The sequence below is a fragment of the Oculina patagonica genome, chromosome 4 (assembly GCF_052425735.1).
Source record: "Oculina patagonica isolate OP01 chromosome 4, crgOcupat, whole genome shotgun sequence".
In the NCBI taxonomy this organism is placed as follows: Eukaryota; Metazoa; Cnidaria; class Anthozoa; order Scleractinia; family Oculinidae; genus Oculina; species Oculina patagonica.
In genome coordinates, this window is record NC_135761.1 from 2,221,526 (window position 1) to 2,244,026 (window position 22,501).

The 22,501-nt window shown below is 38.8% G+C and overlaps 2 protein-coding genes across 2 annotated transcripts; both read left to right on the forward strand.

Moving 5' to 3' along the window:
- The first annotated feature begins 3,083 nt into the window (after nt 1-3,083).
- LOC144649130 (uncharacterized) lies at nt 3,084-4,393 on the forward strand. Its single transcript, XM_078508577.1, has one exon. It carries the CDS (start codon nt 3,163-3,165, stop codon nt 3,583-3,585), a length of 423 nt encoding a protein of 140 aa, XP_078364703.1. The 5' UTR covers nt 3,084-3,162; the 3' UTR covers nt 3,586-4,393.
- A 7,214-nt stretch (nt 4,394-11,607) lies between these two features.
- LOC144649131 (uncharacterized) lies at nt 11,608-12,748 on the forward strand. Its single transcript, XM_078508578.1, has one exon. The coding sequence runs from the start codon at nt 11,678-11,680 to the stop codon at nt 12,119-12,121; it is 444 nt and encodes a 147-aa protein (XP_078364704.1). The 5' UTR covers nt 11,608-11,677; the 3' UTR covers nt 12,122-12,748.
- The last annotated feature ends 9,753 nt before the right edge of the window (nt 12,749-22,501 follow it).

Consider the following 22,501-nt stretch of genomic DNA (forward strand, 5'->3'; position numbering starts at 1 on the left):
AAATAAAAGAAATTAAAGGAATAAAACTTAAAAGAAACTAATGGAAGCTACTTCAGTGATTTTCTTGGGTCGAGCCTTCCTATCCTCGTAAACATTGTACGTACGTGCCTTGGCGAGGGGGCGTTTCCCTGGGGGCGTATTTGAAAACATGGATGATGCCGTCTTCGATATTATAGTAAAAAACAAGAACAATAAAGCACAATTTTTTGTAATGAGCAAGAAAAGAAAATCAAGGGTCAAAGTTAAAAGTTGGCACAGAGATTTATTCTTAAGAGCTTTTAAAGAAATCTTTATATTGATTATTCTCACTCGGTTGCATCCTTTTAATAATATCGCGCGAAGACGTGTTGTTCCGGTGGTCTTTTATTTTATATTTATATCTCTGATCTGACCAGTTTCTTGCCAAGCAGTGTGATTACTGGTTAATTAAATTGATAAGGATTGTTGATAAAACACAAAATTCCTTTTCCGTTTAGAAAACTTGCCAGTATTGAAATAAAATACCAGGAAAAAACATGTTTACTATCTCTCCGTCTTTTTCAGTAATCAAATAACTGAAAACTCACGTATTCGCCCGGTATTCGCTGTTAGGTTTTGCAAGGGTTTTATCTTTACAACATCGCCATTTGTTGTAGATGAGTTTTAGCGGAAATAAAACGCGCGAAAATTTTATTTATAAAAAAGATACAGTACATATTGCGCATATATCGAAAAATTTTAAAGGATCTGTCACGTTTTGAACGTGACCCGACGAAAATGAAGAAGGCCAATTAAAAACTCTGCCCCAGTAGGATATTTTAGGAAAAAAATTCTAGTTTTTCTGTCAACAAATTCTCTTTTCGGTATAGTTTGAAAGTGGACGCTCTCGAAAATTCGTCAAAAGCTTTGAACGAGTTGCAAATATAATTAACTTTATTTTTCGTGCTTGGACGAAAAGAAAAAAGGTGAAAAGCCTGAATCAACAAAACGTTCCGACAAATAGCTCATCGATATTTATGACCACCGATGAATTCGTGACGGTCTGTTTACATGCCGTGGAGCGTGGGCACACGTACATACATACAAGGGGATTCCTTTAAATCTCAATATTTTGTTCTCGTTTCCTCTTTACGGAACCTTGACTGTTTTTGATATTTTTGTCCACATTTTGGAAATCAAATTGAAATTTTCTGTGTGTGTTTTGCAGTGTACGTGCTTCCTGAATTGTCTCTTTGCTTTAAAATATGGTTCAATATGAAAAAGGTGTTTTTTCAGTTAATTGTTTTTTGTAGCGTAATTAAAACTTGATGGAAATTGACAAGACTGGAAAAGCGTTATTGGTTTAATAGAGCCTGTATTTTTAATAGTTTTAAACGTTTTGGATAATTAAGCACTCGTTTCTTATCTTGTTTGATCTAAATCTTGACTTTCTTATCCAACGTTCGATACTAAAATAATCTTGCTAAGTCTCGTGTAAAGAGATTATAAGTGATAATCCCACTGTGCGAAAACCTGTGAAAACCACCACATTCAATTAAAAATGTTTTCATAGGGCCTTTATTTATGACCCCAGTAACTCTAACAAGAGCCCAAGATACGTGACCCCGCACATTTCAATTTTGTGTTTATGTACTTTTAATTTTCCGGACCCCTACCGGATCGGAAAGCCTTACTGGCGCCTCGCCAAACGTAAGCACCGATAAACACTTTCGTCTGCGAGGAGTTCATGAATCGAACCTGACAACTAAGCTGTGCTTTTTATACCCCGCGTATAGCATCCCATTTCTGTTTGCGGTTGAATTAAATGTTTCATTTTTTTCTAATCGTGTTTCAGAAATCAGAGCATAATTTGCTGATGCCCTCAAGGGCTCACAAACCATTAAATCTTCGACTTCAGAAGCCATTTACAAGACTTCCGTTCCATTTATGGTTCTGCAGTTTATACAATTTCCGGAATCTTTTACGAGCGGGTTTTTGTTGAAAACTGTTAATTTGAAGTGCAGCCAGTGCACTTCCTTTCAACATTCTGCTAGCGGTCGGAGTTTAGAACTGCATTAAACAAGAGTTCGTATCTCGTTTCGCACTAAGGATTAATTGATGAATGAATATTTATCAGTGTTGCGCAAAAGATAACTCCCTGGAGAGGGTGCGGTTTTGTCTTTCTAATTCTGTTCATGCTAGGTCACAGGTCACCGCAATTTTCGTGCAGTCACTCAGTCATCATCCTGATTTGTAGTTTAACAAGTTTGGATAAATAGATAAATTTTACCATTGCTAATTTCATGATAGCACGAAAATATTGTCTTGTTGTTGAAAAATTTCAAACGATTGCTTGCGGGAACTGTTATTTAATAGGCGCGCACACTGTTGAACTTTCTTTGCCATCTGCTGGATTAAGTTGTTATGACTTGGATTTGTTTACATTAACCCAAAACCGGCGCGCTTGTTTACATGCAAATTTCCTTACGATTTTCACTTTTTAGAGATCCTGAACGCTACAAATTATCTGTGTGGTCGTTTAAGAAAATCTGTAAGCTTTTCCGCACCTTATATAGCCGTTTTTGAAACGTTTTGAGTTTGCAATTAAGGCTGTTTGTTTGTCTCGGCGCTTACAAAGCAGTAATGACGTAGGAACGTGATCTGTCAAAGTGTCAACCCGAAACAATGGGAGAGCTGAGCCCTGTCAGAAATGTTCTCAAGAATGATAAAACGTGCTTGATATTCACCGCAAAAACCGCATAACAATTAGAACACGTCAACACTATTTTTAAAAATATGCTTGTATGACAATTTTACAAGGCTAGTTCAGGTAAGTTTGGGCTGAATTTGCATTTTGTGTTCCGTGTATTGTCAAACAGAATTAAATCTAATAAGAGAAAAATGGGCTGACCTCTGTTGATTTGTGGGTCATTCAAGTGTTTTGATGTTATCAGGTTCCATTGTCTTTGGTATAAAAAATAGCACGAACCATCAAAATGACGCGTTCTGATTGGCTGGCGGTTTAGGCATGTTATGAATTATTGATTGTTATTTGAAATTCAATATCTAGTTAAAATTGCGAGCACGTACGCCCGCGTAAGTGCTTGAGTGTAAAAGCAACCTAATTATTTCTTTGCATCAGTTGTCTTAGAGCATTTCAACCATAAGGAGCTTGTTGTGAGAGAAAGAAAAAACTTCGAAGTCATGTGCAAAACAGAGCTGTTACAAGAAGACAGACCAGTATGTCTTCACCACGACGATATTCCGCTGGCGATGAAGGAGTTGAACGGGGCTAAAAGTTTCGATTTCGACTTCAAATATGGCCAAAAATCTGCCTTGGATTTCCACCAAGATCTTGCAGCCATCGACCTGAGCATGATGGCGAGCCCTAAGCCGACACGTCGGCGAAGAGTAAAGCGGAGAAAATACCCCAAGTTTTCGTTTGTTCCTAGTCTTGAGGACATTAAGGAGAACGAACTATTTGAAACATCGTCTGACGACGAGAAGAAGGATTTGGCCGCCATTCACCGAGAGCGAGCCTTGAGCTGTGGCATGTCAGTGAAGGAGGAAGGAGGCCGTCGTCACCGTCATAGAAGGCATTCTAGAGGTTCAAGTGGAAGAGTTTAAACGAAGCAGAGCAAGATGAACTTGTCTGATAAAAGCCAAACCCAAAAACTGCGGGTTTAAAACGTTTATTCGCTCTGCTACACGGGAACCTCGCCTTACCGCGAAGGCGATGGTGTGGAACTTCAGCGCGTGATGTATCAAATACGTGCTGTTTGTCAGGACTCGAGAATCCTTCGAAAAGAATAAAAACTTTGCCAAAACTCGGCAAAAGGGAAAGATTTAAGGATTTTAAAACGCGACCAAGAGACGGAAAAAGCGTGTTTTTAAAGAGATGATGAAATGTACATCTCTTGTTGCAGACAAGCTGGAACTTTGTTGGTTTCTCCAGTACACGTAATAATATTCACGTGACGAATGCAAATTCGTGCGAAATAAGAAACTAACATCAAGAGAAACACTCCGCAATAAACGAACAGTGATTGTTTTAAGAAAGCTGAAATATCGCTTTCATATTAGCAACGCTATTTATTCGACGGAGCTGTGTTAAACATCGACAAAATAGATTTATTCAAAAGCATTAGTTCGGGTAGCAAACAAGGATTGCATATTTTGTAAAAGAAATGTCAGTTGTTTGTTCTCGCTTCTTTTGCTTCGTTAACGCGATTCGCTTTGCTTAAAATCTAAGATAAAACCCCAAAATGTATTATATTTTACGGGAAGAAGTGAATTGAGATGTAATTCTTTATTTTGTTCAAATTATTGTATAGGTTTACGACCACAACGCCAGAGTTTATAGCGCTTGTGAAGGGATATAAAATCAATATAACAGCTAGAGTTTATAAGAACATTAAAAGTTGTTGAAGGTTAATTCAGTGTGTTGTATTGTTATTTCGATCAGTTCTGATGACTTGAAATGATCCTCCTTTATAATAGACGACTCTTGTTGATGAAAACCTGATTGCAAAACCAATATCGCTTGTGTTTTTACGGTTTAACACGCCTCCTCCTTGTTTTCGTAGAATTTCCTTCCTCAGTATTTCGTTTCTGACCGTTTCTGTTTCTCTCGCAACCAAGAAAGCAATGGTTTATGCCTCCATTTCACCAAAGAAATATGTTCTGTGATAGATTTCTACCCTCTAGCCGATTTTGGAGCTTCTATTTTACGGCTTCATGCCTCGACAAAGTATGTTGTTTTTGTGAAATGAAAGCACCCCGATATTGCTTCATCCTCGAGTGAATGCACAAGGTTGTTATGATCTTAAAAGTAATGCGTTTTAACGCGAGGTCTTTGTAATTAATCAACCTGGCTTTCGCAGACAAATATTTCGAGGCAGCGAGGAATATTCATCGACTTGCTCGCATCTATCTGTACAAATCGAAATGTGATATCGAAAAATTTGATAAACTGCGCGCGAGATTTTTAGCGGGGGTGTGTATCAAAACATGGGTTTTGAATGCAATTTAAAGCAGAACTACCTCACGAAAACTATGAAATGTGACTATTTCGTTTTAATCCGCGAATTCCTGTCCATTCTCTGATCGATAAAAGTTAGTCTTTAGTTTACCACGTCAGATTTACGGGATGTTAACTAAACGCGCGGGGGGGAAAGAAGGGGGGGGTATAACACGATACGAAGTTAACGTGTTGGTTACAAGAGCGAGAGAGAGAGCGCGCTACTGTAACTGACAGATTTCCTAAACTACTCAATTTCCGTGTCAAACACAAGAAATAAGTTTATTACAACATGATTTGAAAACCAAGTTCGTAATTAACTAGCGCTAGCGTGTGGCGAGAAAAGGCCTGTCTCGCAGCAAGAGATGTCCTTGATGGCTGATAAACAGGTCAAACAGGTCACACAGAAAGCGGAAATCCGATCAAAAGTGATGCTAATACGAGTAACACATTGTTATTCCAGGGGCCACTTGAAATATTTTCGTATCAATTTCGAATTTGTTTTAGAGATGTGATTAAGGGCGCGCAGCTTTGGAAGATCAAGGAATCTACTTGTTTTCCGATCCCTCGATTCATAGCATTTAATTTCATAGCATTTGTCAGCTACTCGACATATTTGTTCAAACGTTGATCAGTTTTCCATAATATACCCCTCCCCCCGGGACCACTCCTGTGTTTATCTAAGTAGAAACTGATCGCTGAAACTAGTACAAATAAAATACAAATAAATACATTTTTAAAAATTCAATCGCATTTAGGCCCCGGGGTAAGGCAGCGAAAAAAAGCAAAGGACATACATTCAATCAGGGTTTTGACAAACAGTTTTAACTTAAAAATATAACTTTTTATACGCCACAAAATGGTCTCAACGCTAGAGTGACAAGGAAACCGCAAAGGCGCGTGGACGAGCCGCCAAAGTCCTCGTTCGCGCGTGCGTTTTCAAACGTTTTGTTTCTTTTCCTTTTATTCCTCCCTCAGCACCTGCTAATTGACTTCTGCAAAAAGTGCTTACATTTCCTTTCCACTAACGAGTCGATAACAGATTCCCTAGCCTTCGAACCGCAAAACTGCAAAAGGTAAACATATTGGGCTGAATCGGGAAGCGCGTGTGTCCTCGCACACGCACGGCTACCTTGCGGTTTGTGTTTACTTTTACTCCAGCTGCATGCTACGCAGTTTAATAACCAACAGTTCTTATTTTTTAAAACTTTTGAAACTTCAGCTCACGGCAGAGGCATTAAAATGCTCAGACTGTCCTGAACACGTAGATATTTGTGCGGAAAATATGCTTGCGGAGAGAAGGGAGCTTTTTTTTAAAATAGAGTTGAGGAGAAGGGGAGGTAAACAAATCATAGGCTCGTGCAATGCTCAATGTCCAACCCTATTCATTCGTTCCTCCAAATGCGCGCAGAATAGCTAACTCCGGTATGGCTAGCCGTTGCATTCAGAGGCACTCTTTTTCCTTTTTCTGTCTTTAATTTTCCGTGGGAGCTTGTGCGTCCTGATGAAAGTGACACGCGTGAAACACGCAAAAGAAAAACAGCCGCGCGAGACGCGGAATGTGTTTTTATGGTTTCAGTTTCGCTTTCCGTTCGACGTAGGAAACGTGTAAAGGAGGATCGCAGCCTATAGCCCACATACCGTCATGAACTGGAACAAAAAACACTGCTTTATCGAATCAGAACAACATTGTACTTTCTATGTGTGCTTTCTTGTACAACGAGAACTATAATTATATGCATGGGTTACGGCTTCTTTTGTTTCATCTCCAAGCACTGATCTGGAGACGCACGAGTTGCGCGCGAGGAGGCTTTGGACAAGCTCTATTTCGTGGAGCCTAGCGATGAGCTGGTCTTACCGCGGTCTAGCTACCGCAGTCACGTGCAGGGTTTAAGATACCGACCAGTAAAACCCGAAAGCTATCATATTCCTGCATGCATGCACGTGCATCAGGGTCGAACCTCCGAGAAAAACAAAAATCAGGAGTTCGTGAAATCAAGGGTAAAATTGCAGTGTTACTTGTGTTCAACTAAGGGAAACACATCCAAAGGAAGGGAAACGTGTTTTAGTTCGAGAAATTACGGATTCTTCTCTATGAAGAATCCGTAATTTTAATTAGGCTTGGATTGATCAGGTATCTTGGAACTGTTTTTCACTCAGTCCCGGTCGACTCGGCCTGTAGCTTGATCACCATTACAGGTTCAACAAGTGGTTCGAACATTTAAATGAGCTACCAACCGCCGAAACACTTGTTATTTTACTGACACACTTGTTATTTTCTAAAGGCTGGAATTTTTATCTCGCTATCCCACCCTTTATCATGAGTGACAAGCACTGATCATGAGAATCAAGGAGGAGAGTTTTTTTGATTGAAAATATTTAAACGCAATATAAACGCATCCTAATTGATAAGGGCTTCTTACTATCTCATCCCCGGTTTTTTATACAATATCAAGACCTGTATGTATAAAGGTCAGATTCTCTTCTCGCTCAAGGTGTCTCTTGACATTTCTTCTGAAAACAATATCGTTCAGATTGCCTTTCGTTAGCATTTCTAATTTACAAAAATAAAACAAGTCTCAACTGAAACTAAATTGATATGATAGTCTCAGTTTTCAAAACCAAGGGTATTCGTGGACTTTTTTCGGAATTATTTTCTGTTTTTCGGATCACGTGACAGTGATTTGTGTATACCGCCAATACATCTTTACTTTTTTTTAACCCTTTTCTAAACATACACGTAGCTCCAAAAGTGTTCTCAAGACCTTGGCACTGTCTCCAAGCCACGTTTTCGCTGTGGCTCTTCAAGAGCTCTGCCACTGTTGAGATTATAGTTCTACTTGAAAGTTGATATTTGCTGTCAGTAGTTATCCCTGTTTCGTGCAAACAAGTTCATCCTGCCTGGCAAACGTTCAAACGACAAGTTTCTTTTGTAACGACAGGGGGAGAGGGGGGTGGAGGGGGTATACCAATAAACCTTTTAAAACATATACCCAGTATATTACTAAAAAAAAAAAAATTCCCATATATAATACCCAAAATTTCGAAAAGCTTAGTATACTGTGTAGCGTTTGGTATTTCAAAAACTAAACCTCGCAATTTGACTACGTGCGTTGTTTGTATGGATGAACATAAGATAATATTATACTTTTAATATGCATAATATCGTTTTGAGTGCCCTAGCCTTTTCATTCATGTGCGTTTTTCAGTCGCTTCTTTTCAGAAGCACTGTCAACTGGATAGTGTTTCTGCAGTTTTAAGTCACGTCAACTCTTTTTGCTCAAGAAGCACTTTAGCTTACTTGTCAAGATGTTACAGTTCTTGACTCTACTTAAAGCTGCATTCTCTGATCATGATCGGATATTTCTTCTCAGACAGTTGCGGAAGTGCTGTCAAATCTTTATCACTGTATGTACTATCAGTTAGAGGTTATATTTGCATCATATTTCCGAGAAATATTTTGATTGGTTCTCCTTACCCCTAGATTATTTCCTTATATGTTACAGCTACACGAGTGAGTACGTGTTCCAGTCGTTTGAAACCACGGCGCCTCACTCTGGCTGATGAATTTAGTTCTGGAAATTTGAAACGTCCATATAACTGTTTCTTTTATCTTTTTCTCCAGCTACCGGTATCCGAAAAAAGAAAGATTTTGTATTGTTGAGTATAATGTCTTGGATTTTTCTACCGTATCCTTTGCCTCGTGTATATGAAAAATATAGCACGCTCTTTGCCTAACAGGCCCTTAACCAGGATTTTTCACGGGGGTGCGTCTATAAAACGTCGGGTGGTATAGGGGCATCCTCCCCCAGGAAATTGTTAACAAAAAATAGGTTATCTGAGACAGCATTTCGCGCGTTTTGAAGCACAGTTTGTAAGGAAAAAGGCTGGTAAAAGTGAAGGTAGCAATGGCAATAATCTGTTACGTTTTCTCACAATGAACGGACTTCCAGGTTCGTGGGGAGGGGGGGGGGGGCGGACGCACCCATCGCATCCCCCTCCTCCCCAAGGGCCTGCCTAAATTGTTCATATTTGTCTCTTGTGGTGATTAAGTTCTTCTTGCATGCGTATATGTTTGCATTTGTTATTCTCGAATTTATTTGAGCAGCCGGGTCTATAGCAGTTTTTATTTCGAGTTTTGGTCTCAATCAATTCACTAGTGCTAAATTCCGGCCTCTTTGTTCCTTGTTCTTGTTTTAAGACGCTGATCTGAATGGTAAGACTAAGAATAAGTTTATTTACAGTCCCAGAATGTTTTCTTCATTAGCCTGTTTTACTTCTTGCCCGTAAATTTATCCCCAACCCCCCCCCCCCCTCGCAAACGAGGAAACTTGTATTTCCTTAAATTGCTTCATTTGAGCGAAAACGGGGAAACAGTTACCACGGAAGAAAGATGTTAAAAAAGCGAGTTTTAAGTTTCTAGGAAATAGAATTTGCTTCCCTGGCAACTGCTGCGTTGAGCGCTTAAGCGGGGTGATATTTTGGGAAACTTTTCCGCAACGATGTTTATATCTCAGTTGTCAGGGTCTTAATATAATATTGTGTCCATGATGCCCGCGTACTTTCTAATTTTTGACATTTGCAAGTTTTCATTCACTATAAACCCTAAGATTTTCTCTTCCCCAGATAAGGGATGTTGCCACTCCACTACAAGACGGTCTACAAGAAACAGGCGAGGGAAAAATTGCAGTTTTTTCAGTTCTGTTGTTTTATTTGTTTCGTTCATGCTATTTAAAGGTGAAGTTGTGATCGTATCGCAGTCCGTAACTATTTACTCTAAGCCATCAAAACATGTACCATATGCGAAACATATACTATGCCCAAGTAGTTCAAAACATGGCATACAGAGAAATATTTCAATCTAGAAATAGAATTATCAGATCAATAATATTATCGTGCTCGCTCTTTTGAAAGCGTTATTGATCATAACAATTAAATCATCGCTAAATTTTGACACATGATGTGTTCAATATAACAAGACTTATCAAGACACTACGTTTTGATAGGATTAGGCGAATTATAGCAATGACTTAAATATTATTTTTAAAGTTGATAATCATCATGGGTATTCTGAGTTCTATGTAGTACTTGGATCCCCCCTATTACTAAAAGGTCTAAATGTCGAGGGGGGGGGGGGTCTCCTTATGTAGGCAGACTCATGATAAAAGCAAGAGAGGCCTTCTTTATTCTTATGGACATGTTCACGAAGGCCGGTATAAAATACCTGAGATATTAGGGATTAGCTAAAATGCCATTTCTGAAAAGTTGACCGGACTTTTTAAAGTAAAAAGAAAACGATAATATAAGAGAATTCCTGCTTAAAACGGACATATTCCTGTTGCCCAATTATGCGAATTTATTGAAAATTTTCTCTAATATATTTGTACATTAGCATTCAATGACTTCCGTCCTTTGCTCGCTAAAGGCATCAAACTATACATACGTTGGGCAGGCGGTGTATGGTTTATAAGTCATTCTACTGATTAGAAAGAATTGTACGTGATCAAGCAGCCAGGGGCTTCAGACTGACCGAGCATTTTTATGATGAAACGCACCGGATGGTCGTTACGCCCTAGTTACGCAAAAAAAAACGAACATTAAATATAGTTAACGAACCAAATTTTCGGAAACCGAGCGAAGTTCGTTAAAACGTGATTGCGTTGTATTGTGATTGATTGATTTACGATGAGCATAACAACATTTCTCGTGACACTCTCTGATATTGTTATGCCGAGTTCTTTCTTTATTCCGATATCCATAAATGGTGTTGCTAACACGATACAGTCACAGTAAAGAGATACAGTTTATCACAAACCGGTGAAATAGTAAATAAATAAAAATACAGACTGACTTTTTCAGTCAGAAACGCATTCCTTAACTAGCATTGAAAAACAAGAAACTCGAAAAACCAGTCACCGGTGCATAATTGACCAATCAATATAACAGCTGGTTTGTAAAGGAAATTCTGCTATTTTCAGTTGTTTTCTAGAATTTCCAACATTTTGTTGTTAGCAACGGAGGCGATGCCTTTATTTTTTTATTCTATTCTTTCACAAACGCAATCTATAATAAATTACTTTGAGTTGTGTATTTAAGAATTTTACTTTCTTTGTTTCGACACCTGTACGTGTTTACGAAGTACTTTCGCTAATAGTTTTTTTCTTGACCTGTGGGGACTCCCATGTACATAAAAGTGACAGGGGTGACGTCGACACGTTTCGAGAGAGGAGCTCTTAGAGATACAAAAATCCCGTTCCTTGGGCACGACTTGAAATATTTTAATTTCAAAAAGGTACCAACTATAAAACGACAAGTATGAGTGCCTGTCATATTTTTCCCGACCTATCAATTTAAACGGTAGCAAAATAACTCTAACGGTAGCCACGAATTTACACCTCTTAAACGTAACCGCGATCACTCCGGTTACTTTTTTAAGGAGTACTCTACTCCCCCCTGACTGTTGTGTCGCGTGAGACGCGCTTGAGGCATTTAGCGAGCCTGATATTGTGTCCGCAATCTTCGAGTACCTGGGCGTTGCTGTAATGTCTTAAAATAATCGCCTCGATACTGGTCCTACGCTGATTGGATGGTAATAAAAAGCAACCGAAGCATGTTTTTGAATCAGTTACGTTAGAGCAGTTGAACTGAGTGGTGTTCTGTTTACAGATTTAGAGAACGAAAACTAAAAGCTTTTCCGTGATGCGCCAAAGAGCACCTATATTTCACGACGATTCTCCAGTTCGTCTTCAATACGATGACAAACCATTAACGATGGAAGAATTAGACGTGGCTAAAGGATGCGATTTCGACTTCAAATATGGGCGAAAATCCGCTTTAGATTTTAATGATGATCTTGTGGCCATCGATTTGAGCATGATGCAAAGCCCAAAAGTGAACCGCCATCGGAGAAAAAAGCGGAGAAAATACCCCAAGTTTAGGTTTGTTCCTAGTCTAGAGGACATTAAGGAGCACGAACTGTTTGAAACACAACAGGAAAATTTAAATTTGAAGAAATTGGAGAAAGATTTGGCGACCATTCACCAAGAGCGAGCTCTGAATTGTGGAATGCCTATACCGAATGATGAAGGTCGCCGGCGAGATCGTCGTAAAGGTCAGTCTAGAAAGTCCAGAGGAAAGATTTAAACGAAGGAGAAGATGACAATCTTGTCTGGCATAAATCAAACCCACGGGTGAAACACACTGGTCACACTGATTCGCTTCAACACCCGCATCCTGCCAGGCCAGGTGAATCCGTTAAAAAGAAACTGCTGAACTTTGCCAAGACTTGGCAAATGGAAAGAGTTTTAAGGATTCAAAGAGAAACAGAGAGGGAGCGCCAGTGAAATGAATGAGAGCTCAGTTGCCAAGCAACAGTTTCCGGAACTTTCTTGCTTTTTCCGCCTACACGACAAACATTCCTGTGAATGGGAACAAGAAATCAGAGAAAATACCTGAGAAAACAGAACCGTGTTTTCGCGATATTTACTCAGATAGAACTCTGGTCAGAGAAAAAAACTCTAGCGCTTTATAAATATACATTGTAGCCAACTAGTCACTCCGTCACAAACTGGGATTCTTAACAAGTTTATGTTTAATTTCCAATATTGTGTTGATCGGCATTTCAGTGAATGTCACGCCTGTAAGCTAGCTGGTTGTCTTCAAAAGTAGTAGTTAAGTGCATTGACCAGTATAAACTGTTAATATTAATTTTACGCAAAGCTTACGCTGTTGGAATAAAAGTGAAACAAGGATTGCAACTTGTAAAGAAAATGTTGGTTGTTTGTCGTTTTATTCTAGTTTCCTTGGTGCCATTCCCAGACCAGGGTCGTGTTTATAAACAGCGGAGGAAAGTGGCACGCAAGCCTACCACGGGTTGGAGTACATTTTTTGTGATGAAAATTAGATTACAGATTAATAAGTGCATCTCAAGAACGTGTAGGATGCAACCAATATAGAATACTGCTCCCTGCCCGTCCACTGTAATTGTTGGAATTTTCTTCCTTTTAAAGTCAAATCATGTTTAATTTTCCCTTGTTGTCAGCAAAGAAGTTGCGCAGTGTGTTCTATTCATTTTACAACGTAGAAAGGAGTCGCCTCTCTTTCTCTGAGTTTAAGGGCTTCATTCGGCTTCATGCCTCAACGAATCGATGTAATGTTTAGCAGTCGGCTTTTCTGCCCCTTATTCATGTCGATATTGCTTCGTTTTCACCTTAATTGCGCGAAGTGCGGCTTTTCAGAAAAGTTTCTCAAACTAATCCGATTTTTGCACTGGGCTTTTGTAATCGCGTGCAATTGTTTTTCTAGATTTTGGAGCTGGGATAAATCTTTTCAATTTGCGAAGCAGGTGGTATTGGTGCTACTCAGATAAGAAGCTTACACCAGGCCAGTAAAAAAACATGGGTGTATATCAACACACTCTTCTTTTTAAATACACTGGCAGTTTTCCAGAGATTTTCGCGATCGAAAGCCTGAATAGTCTTAAAATTTAATCAATGGCACCTGGGTCAAAAAACGTTGCTAAAAATAAAATGTTTTTACTGTCAAAGCGAAAACCAAGACTGTTTACAACGGGGGTCAAACATGTATGAAAGTTTTCAATCCTTCTTGATTTCCATCAGTCCATAGAATTTCCAAAAAGAGTTTGCAAGTGTGTTAAAAAAATTCAATGTTTTTATCGGTCTCAAAAATGCTTTTCTCGCCCGGTTGATTGTCTCGCGCAGTTCGTACAAAAAAGCGGAAATCCGCTCAAATGCATTACCAATATTTAATTACAGAGCTCACTTGAAATATTTTCATATCAATTTCGAATCTCTTTTGGAGGCAATGCAAAAACCTGTTCTTTTCAAAATCAAGCGATCTACTTGTATCTCTCGGTCCAAATTTCACGGTAGCTTGTTTACTACCCGGTGCATTTTTGCTGCTCGGGTGCACCACTTTCCCACTATTAACTGCGCATGCGTGCCCTCTTGTTTATCATTGCAAGAGTTATGCGCGGTCTCAATGTCTTAAAGCACCGATTTGCATGGGCGTGTCTCGGATTTTACAAATTTCATCGGTGTTAAATGTGCTACGATACTTCCAAAGCCCAGTTGCCTACATCTCATACAAGTTCTCGGGTACAATTAATGTATTCACATGCATGACTATAGTTTTGACTTCCTTGATTATTCTCTGTTTTAAGTCACGCTAGCATCATTGAACTACTTGAACAAAGAGATGATATTTGCTCTCAGATGTCTTCAGGGAGTTCGAGTGTTAAAATCTTTAGCTATTGTTTTATGCCGCCGTTTTATGTACGCAGACCGAAGCTAGCCACGCACAACACATCAGAAAAAAAGGAAATTGTCTAACAAAACATCAGAATTTCGTTTTTGTTCTGAGCAGCCAAGATTGTCTCTTTGACTTATTTGGACAGGCCAATTGCCAACACTGTAATTCGTGAGCCATGTTTTTATGTTACACTCAGCAGGTTATGCACTTCTGTTAAAAAAAAATATATATATATTAGCTTTTGAGTCGAGATAACTTGTAAGTATCCTGCCTAGCTTCAACAAGAATGAAAATACGAGTAGTTGACCGGTTTTATATCTATTTAAGCTATTTATTTCATACCATGAACAATACAAAAAATGTAGGCTGACTAACTGCATACTTGAACGATGTTGATTTCATTCCTGAAATCGAATTATCAGATCAATCATGTAAAGCGTGCTTTATTTATCAACAAAATTGCTGCTGAAAGTTGGCACAAACTCAAAGCAATTAAGGGAAATATTTAGGGGACGTGACCAGCCAACGAACATGTAATGTAAACAAATTCTTTATGGTTTGCTGCCTGCAGCATTGTAATATGTGAAATGAAATAACAGAGTAACAGCGATAGGGGAATGCGCGAGAAGGGAAAGGAGGAGAGTGGTGTGACTGAGATTTCCTTGTGAAATGAAATATATAACTCTGGACCACAGCCACAACTAGACAGTACTGTAATGTTGTCGTAATCACTTAGTTGAAATCTCTTACGCTTACATAGTTGCTCACTAACTCTTATGGCATGAAATAACTTTTTTCTTCTTACCATTATTATTGCCTTAGCTGCAATATAAATCTACCTTAAAGCCGGCTTAAAGCCGGCTAACTTTTCAGCACTCTTATTGCGCACATCAACCCTACCCCGGGGCTCCACAATAATGGTGGCTAAAAATAATCTTATTTTGACCCCAGATTTTCTTTTGCGGCTTACTTGTTTTTCCCTTAGCTCGTACCAAAGTCTTGCATCATGTTCCTCCGTTTCCGTCTACAATTAAAGTATTGAATGTTTGTTTACAATCATTAAAAGAACGAAAGCCTATCACAGCCAAAGCCTATCCTTGTGATCCCAAAAGATCACAAGGACAAGTATATGATTCACAAACTTGAATTGCATTTTTACGACATGTATATAGGCTTTTCAACGCAAGGAAAGACGTTTTACGAAGATCCTAAGTTTGGTGGGGATAAATTATTAAACTTGTCTTTTTAGCCAGAATTTTTTTTTTACCTTCGTTTTATTTTCAGACCCCGGGACCCCGCGTTTTCCACACCCCGTGTTTTCCACACCCCGCGTTTTCCACACCCCGTGTTTTCCACACCCCGGGACCCCGGGACCCCGGGACCCCGGCCCCGTGTTTTCCAATAATCCCTCAGCTGGCTAGGCAGTTGTAAAAAAATCTCATTGAAGTATGTGCAGTCATCGGACTTTTCTCCGATAGCTTCCAAAGATCAAAGAATCGATGAATCTCGAGCTTAAAATCTTATTGTTAAAATAATAGAACACAATTAATGAGAACCAAACAGATTCGCGGATTACTTATTACTCAACGTGTTTAGAGAAAAGAACTCTCGCGTTTTGCAATATTGTTTCTATCGGCATTTCAGTGAGTGTCACGCCTGTAAGTTAGCTGGTTGTCTTCAAAAGTAGTAGTTAAGTGCATTTTTGACGATTATAAACTGCTAATATTTACTCTAAGCTTATTGCATCGTTGGGATAAAAGTGAAACAACGATTGCAACTTGTGAAAAAGTTGGTTGTTTGTCGAGTTATCTAGGGTTTCCTTGGCCAGGGTCGTGTTTATAAAGAGCGGATGGAAGTGGAACACAAGCCAACCACGATCGGAGTGCATTTTTTTGTGATGAAATTTAGATTACAACTGAGAACGTGTAGGATGAGACCAATTAAAAAACTTGTCCTGGCCGTCAAACATAAATTTTGGAATTTACTTCGTTTTAAAGTTAAGTCATCATGATGTCTCAACGAATCGATGTAATGTTTTATAGCAGTCGGCTTTTCTGCACTTGAAGCATCTCGATATTGCTTTGTCTTCACCTCGTCTCACTCGCGTAAAGTGCGGCTTTTCAGCAAAGTTCCTTAAACTAATCCTATTTTTGCACTAGTTTTCTCTAATAGCGTGCAGTTGTTTACCTTTAATAAAGAAGCTGGGATAAATCTTTTTACTTAGCTTTGCGAAGCAGGCGGTAAAGGAGCTTACACCACTAAGAAAACATGGGTGTATATTAACACACTCTTCTTTTTAATTACACTGGCAGTTTTCCAGAGATTTTCGCGATCGAAAGCCTAAAAAATTTTAAAATTCAATCAGTGGCGCCTGGGTCAAAAACATTGCTATAAATAAAATGTTCATACTTTCAAAGCGAAAAACAAAACTGTTTACAACAACGAGGGTCAAACTTGTATGAAAGTTAATCCGTATAATTGCCAAGTAGAGTTTGCAAGTGTGTGTTGAAAAATTTAATGTTTTCATCGGTCTCAAAAAAGGCTTTTCTCGCCTGGTTGATTGTTCCGAGCATTTCATACGTACAGAAAGCGGAAATCCGCTCAAATGCATGCATTACCAATATTTAATTACAGAGTTCACTTGAAATATTTTCATATCAATCTCGAAACTCTTTTGGAGTTAATGGAAAGAGCCTTTCTTTACGAATCAATCAAGCTATCTACTTGCATTGCCATCTCTCGGGTCACATTTCACAGTAGCTTGTTTACTACTCAGTATATTTTCCTTTTCGGGTGCACCACCTTCCAACTGTTAACTGCGCATGCGTGCCCTCTTGTTTATCAAGAGGGGTGCGCCGTATCAATGTTTCAAGTCTCAAAGCACCAATTTTGCATGGGCGTGTCTCGGATTTTACAAATTGTATCGCTCGTAAATGCGCTACGATGCTTCCAAAGCTTAGTTGCCTCCACCTTATACTAGTTGTGGGTTGCAAAAAATGTTTTCCCTATAGTTTTGACTTCCTTAATTATTCCCCTAATTTAAAGTCACGTTACTATCCTTAATCTACGTGAACAAGCGTTGATATTTACTCTCAGATGCATCGGCAGGGAACTCGATTGTTAAAATCTTGAGCCATTGTTTTATGCCGCCGTCTTTCATGCGTGCAGACAGTAGCCACACAGAACAATGACATGAGAAAAAAGATCAAAAAAGAGGTTGTCTATAAAAGCTCCGTCAGAATTTCGTTTCTGTTCGTAAAAGACGAGTTTTCTATGATTTGGACAGGCCAATTGCCAACAATGCAGTTCGTGAGCCGTGTTTACATGTTACACTCAGCTGGTTTTAAGTTCAAATACTTCCGACTACTAAAAGGATATTAGCTTTTGATTGAAGATAACTTGCAAGTATCCTGCTAAGCCTCAACACGAAAGAAAATATCAGACTTTGACTATTGAAGTTATTTACTCCGTACCATGAACGATATAGGAAGTGAGAGGTAATTAACTTTGAATGCATGCTTGGATGATACTGATTTCATTCTACAAATTGAATTATCAGATCAATCATGTTAATGCGAGCTTTATTTATCAACAAAACAACTGAAAGTTGGCACAAATTCAACTGAAATATTTAGGGACATGACCAGCCAACAAACATGCAATGTAAACAAATTCTTTTTGTAATAATATGTTGGCTCTGTTCAGCGTTGTAAGATTTGTCAATGAAATAAATTACTCTGAACCACCGTGACCCAAGCTAGTACTGTTTGTTGTAGTAAGGGTCAATAAGCTGTAGGCAATCAGGACTTTGAAATTTTTTACGTTTACATAGTTTCCTTCGAACACTAATGGCATGGTATAACTATTTTTTCTTATTATTATTTCCTTGCTGCACTTAATTCAATTCTGCCTTAAAGCCAGCTAGCTTTTAGCACTCTCGCTGCGCATCCACCGCGGCCCCGGGGCCTCGATAGTACAATTGGGCTAAAAATAACACATTTTCACCCCAGATTTCTTTTGCGGCTAACTTGTATATTTCCTGAGCTCTTACCAAAGACATGTATTATGTTCCTCTGTTTACGTCTACAACGGATTGACTATTGTCAGACAGATTATAAGCAACATCAAGTCACTCAATCAAAAATGGGACTGCATAGAAACGTTAAAACGAAGAAGATCTCGAAATGACCGAGAAATTTTACAGATCAAAGGGATTTCGACCCGTTTGGGGTGTCGTTTGTACTCAGACAGAGAATCCTTCTGTTACTCCCCCCTGGATGGGCTGCTAGCCCATGTATGGCCACCTTCCCCAAGCGTTTTGTCAGGTTTTCCCAGAAAGTTAGGCGGTAACAATTCGCAACCCCGGATGGAGAGAGGCACCAAAAGAGTCAAGTATCTTGCCTAAGAACCGGACCTAAAAACACAACACTATGATTCCGGCCAGCGCACAAACTCGGATCGCTTGATCAGAAGTCCAAATCGCCAAATATTTGGCCACTGCGCCACTTATAAAAGGAAGCCTCCGTATTAACGGAGTTCCGTGTGTTCGGGTTAACCTGAAAGACGTTTACCTATAGGTTTTAAACAGGTGTATTTGGAAAACAAAGTACAGTAAACACGAACGAACACGCCGCTTAACAAATGCATTTTAATTTTAAAATATGATATTGTTTACAGCCGGCCGTTGAAATTAGTTTTGTGAAGTTACTTTGCGAAGTTGCTAATTTTTTAGTTAATTAAAATACAATGAACCAATAGAAAAAAAAGAATATTAAAAAGAAGTAGAGCTGAAAATGTTTCAGCTTTAAAAACGTTTTCGTTTTAGCTGCACTTGCATGAATCGGAGCTCAACTGTTCGTATTGTCTTTCCAACAAACCGCAATCGCCCAGCAGAAAGTTCTGCTTTTTGTTTTTTTCATGAAGACGATATTGCTCTGATAAAAGAATTATCACACAACTAAAATATTTTCGTTGTTAATACGGTTGTTGTAGTCGTAGCTGTTATTTACAAAATATCATCCAGTATTTCCAGCATATATATTTTTCCGCAATGAAAACCTTTTAATATCTTGCGGCCCGAAAACACTGGTTTGCGCAATGCTATTCAGTTGTCAATGAGATCGTATCCTTTGATAACACCTACACTTTGATTCCCATGCCACAAAGATATTGGAAAATATTCATACTACTTGAATATTATTATACTATAGGAGGTCTTTTTCGGTTTCCAATTTAAAACATACAGTCAAATTGTTTCACATCTCCTCTCTCAGTTGGCCAGGCGGTTGTGGCGTGCTGGGAGTCACACCCAAATCAAGCGAAGGAAGAGACGGAGAAAAAAAATCATTGAAGTGTGTTCAGCATTTGACTTTTATCTGATCTAAAACTTTCGAAGATCGATAAATCCAAACGAGTTAACTAACTAGTAAACACACAAAGCGAGTAATAACAGACCAAAATTAAGAGGGAATTCAAAATTGCTGAACAGTAACAATTCTATAATAAAGTATTATTTCGTTTGTCTCAAGACGTAGTCACGTGTGATGGAGATCGCAACGTTTCGACTGCATACTGCTAGTCTTCATCAGGCGATAAGGTCGACTGGTTGTGGTTAGCTTATAAAGCACACGGCTGCGCTGTGATTGGTTGGTTTTCAACAGCTCTGATTGGTGCATTTCGATCCTCAGTGTTCTGCATGCTGGTGTACTGTTGCTCCCTCGGCGGTCCGCAGTCGTACAGTTCTCCTGTTGTTGTGTTTTTTGATCGTGGGCATCCATGCTTCGGGAATTTCAATTCCACTGTCCCTGTTGATATTATTAGGGTGAAGTCTTATGTGAATCGCCTCTTTGACCCGGCGTGTGTACCAGTGCGAGTCACGATCAATAAACTCTACCTCATTCCAAAGCGGGTAGTGTCCGGTGTTGTTGGTATGCTCTGCAACGGCGGAGTGTTCTTTGATCCTATCTTGCATAGGTCTTCCAGTCTCGCCGATGTAAACTTTGCCACATTCACAGGGAATCCTTGTAAACAACGCCATCTTGCTTAGTCGAATCAACAGCGTCTTTCGGCCGTACTAGTTGTGATGGTAGTGTAGTTTCCGACTTGAAAACAGCGCGTACGCCTTGTTGTTGTAGGCAGCGGCGAAGTTGCTCGGAAAGACCTTTGACATATGGTAGAACGGCAGTAGATTTAAACTCAGCCACGGGTTGAAAGTTGTAGGTTCAAAGTTCTGAAATTGCAGGAGGGGGGAAGCGGAGCATTTTATGCCGGGAATTTGAACTTAGCTGAGACACTGTTCAAATGCCCAACCCCAGAGCATTTATTGATGTTCAAAAGAGTCACTAAACTTCAATAAAATGTTGTAAGAAAGTCCGTTAAAACTGTCAAAAGTCCCCACTACGTAGAAACAGTTGCTGTCAAATCCCCTGCCTTCACCGTTTCGCTTCGTAACTATCCGTCAGGCATTGCATAATTGTAACTGTCGAGTCTCTGTTTATTTTATTTTCACGAATACAATATTCGCCTTCAGATTAGTTTGGTGTAGGGTATAAACCCCTTTGTATCAATTTTCAATTTCGCAAATCTATGCTTGGAAATATTACAACTGTTTTCTTTTTCTACAACCTAGAATGATTGTTGCAAGCCCCATTTTAGACACAAACGGTTTTCATGAGCGCATGTTTCGTATGTTTAACACTGTTAATTTTGAATCATCTTTTTTGTTACGTTCTTTATGATATCTTTATAAGGAAAAGCGTAATGAATGGTACAGATAAAAAAAAATAAACAAAACAAAATTCCCGGATACCGTGAAAACAATGAGATAGATGTATAGAAATATGTTCATAATTCGTTTAAAACTTTCATTACTGAGCATAAAGCTTGGATAAAATCAAGACCACGATTGCGTAGATATTTGCATTGCTTCCATTTCCTTACTCACTATCTGTTTATAGTTTCACTGTTTCGCTTCTGTAACTATCTTCAGGCATTGCATTATTGTAACTGTTGAGTCTCTGTTTATTTTATTTTCATGACGGTACAATATTAGTTCGCCTTTAGGTAGGGTATAAACCCCTTTGTATCAATTTTCAATTTCGCTGATCTATGAAAAGAAATATTACAACTGTTTTTGGAACGTTTCTATTGCAAGTCCGAAACCGAAAACTGCTGCTTTTCTTTCTCTTCTAACAAGCTCAGATGGGAAGGGATGGGAAGCTTGCATGCTTACCATGTACGAAACATCACAATGAGGCTTATTTATACCGAGTTGATTATAGATCTCTAGCACTCTACTCTGTCTTTGATTTGAAGTTAGAATTTATTTTGGCTACATTTTCAAGCTTTACTCCACAGGTTATATCATTCCGATATACTGACGTTCCCCTATTATCATTGAGTCTATCCAAAAGCGTTTAGAAAGACCGTAATTACTGTTTTCGGTCACGGTTTCCACAACTATTACCTTCATGCCATCTATACATACCTCATTATTGAAAATTAACGATACATAACGCGAATTTAAAAATTCGCATTAATTTTTTTTTTTATGTAAACACGTTTACTGTAAGCAACTAACCAGTCCTTTTTAAAATTCGCGTTAATTTTATCACGCGCGTAAATTCTGTTTGCGTTGTTAAAATGCTTTACTACATTCCTATAATAAGGTCTACAATACACAGTCTAGTTACTTCAAAACGCAGTCAAAACATTATGATACAGGACCGAATATTTCAGTTTAAAAATAGCTAGAATTATCAGATCAGTTATATTACTACGCGTTCTCATCAATATAATCGTTAAAACTGGAAAAGTTTAGAGTTTCATTCTCAATAAGGCTTGCGTAGGGGATCTCAGTCAAATCCTTTCTTCTTAGATACCTATGTACATCCTCTGATCCCGGGCAAGTAAGTCCCCGATGCCGCGTGCAAAAATTCCCGCGCTTCGCGTACCGGAAGTCAGAGTTCTGTGTACGTGTTGTGTGTACGTGCACGTGTCCAATTAAAATCACTGAACAATTACATGCTAATTCATGCTAATAGACCAATATAACTTGACATAAAAGAACCCGTTTATTCAGTTCAGTTGACTTCCTTGATTAACAGAGCTGTGTTTGTTGGTTTATCAAAGGAAGTTGCGGTTTCTCTCAGATTAACTCTATATTCTAAAATGTTGTTCAGTGATAAAGTAAACCCGGTTTGCATTTCTAGCTTCTGACATTCGTTTGCTTCATTTGTCTCAACAAAGTAAACT

Coding starts and splice junctions, on each gene's coding strand:
- LOC144649130 (XM_078508577.1), top strand. CDS start 3,163: ATGTGCAAAACAGAGCTGTTACAAGAAGACAGACCAGTATGTCTTCAC.
- LOC144649131 (XM_078508578.1), top strand. CDS start 11,678: ATGCGCCAAAGAGCACCTATATTTCACGACGATTCTCCAGTTCGTCTT.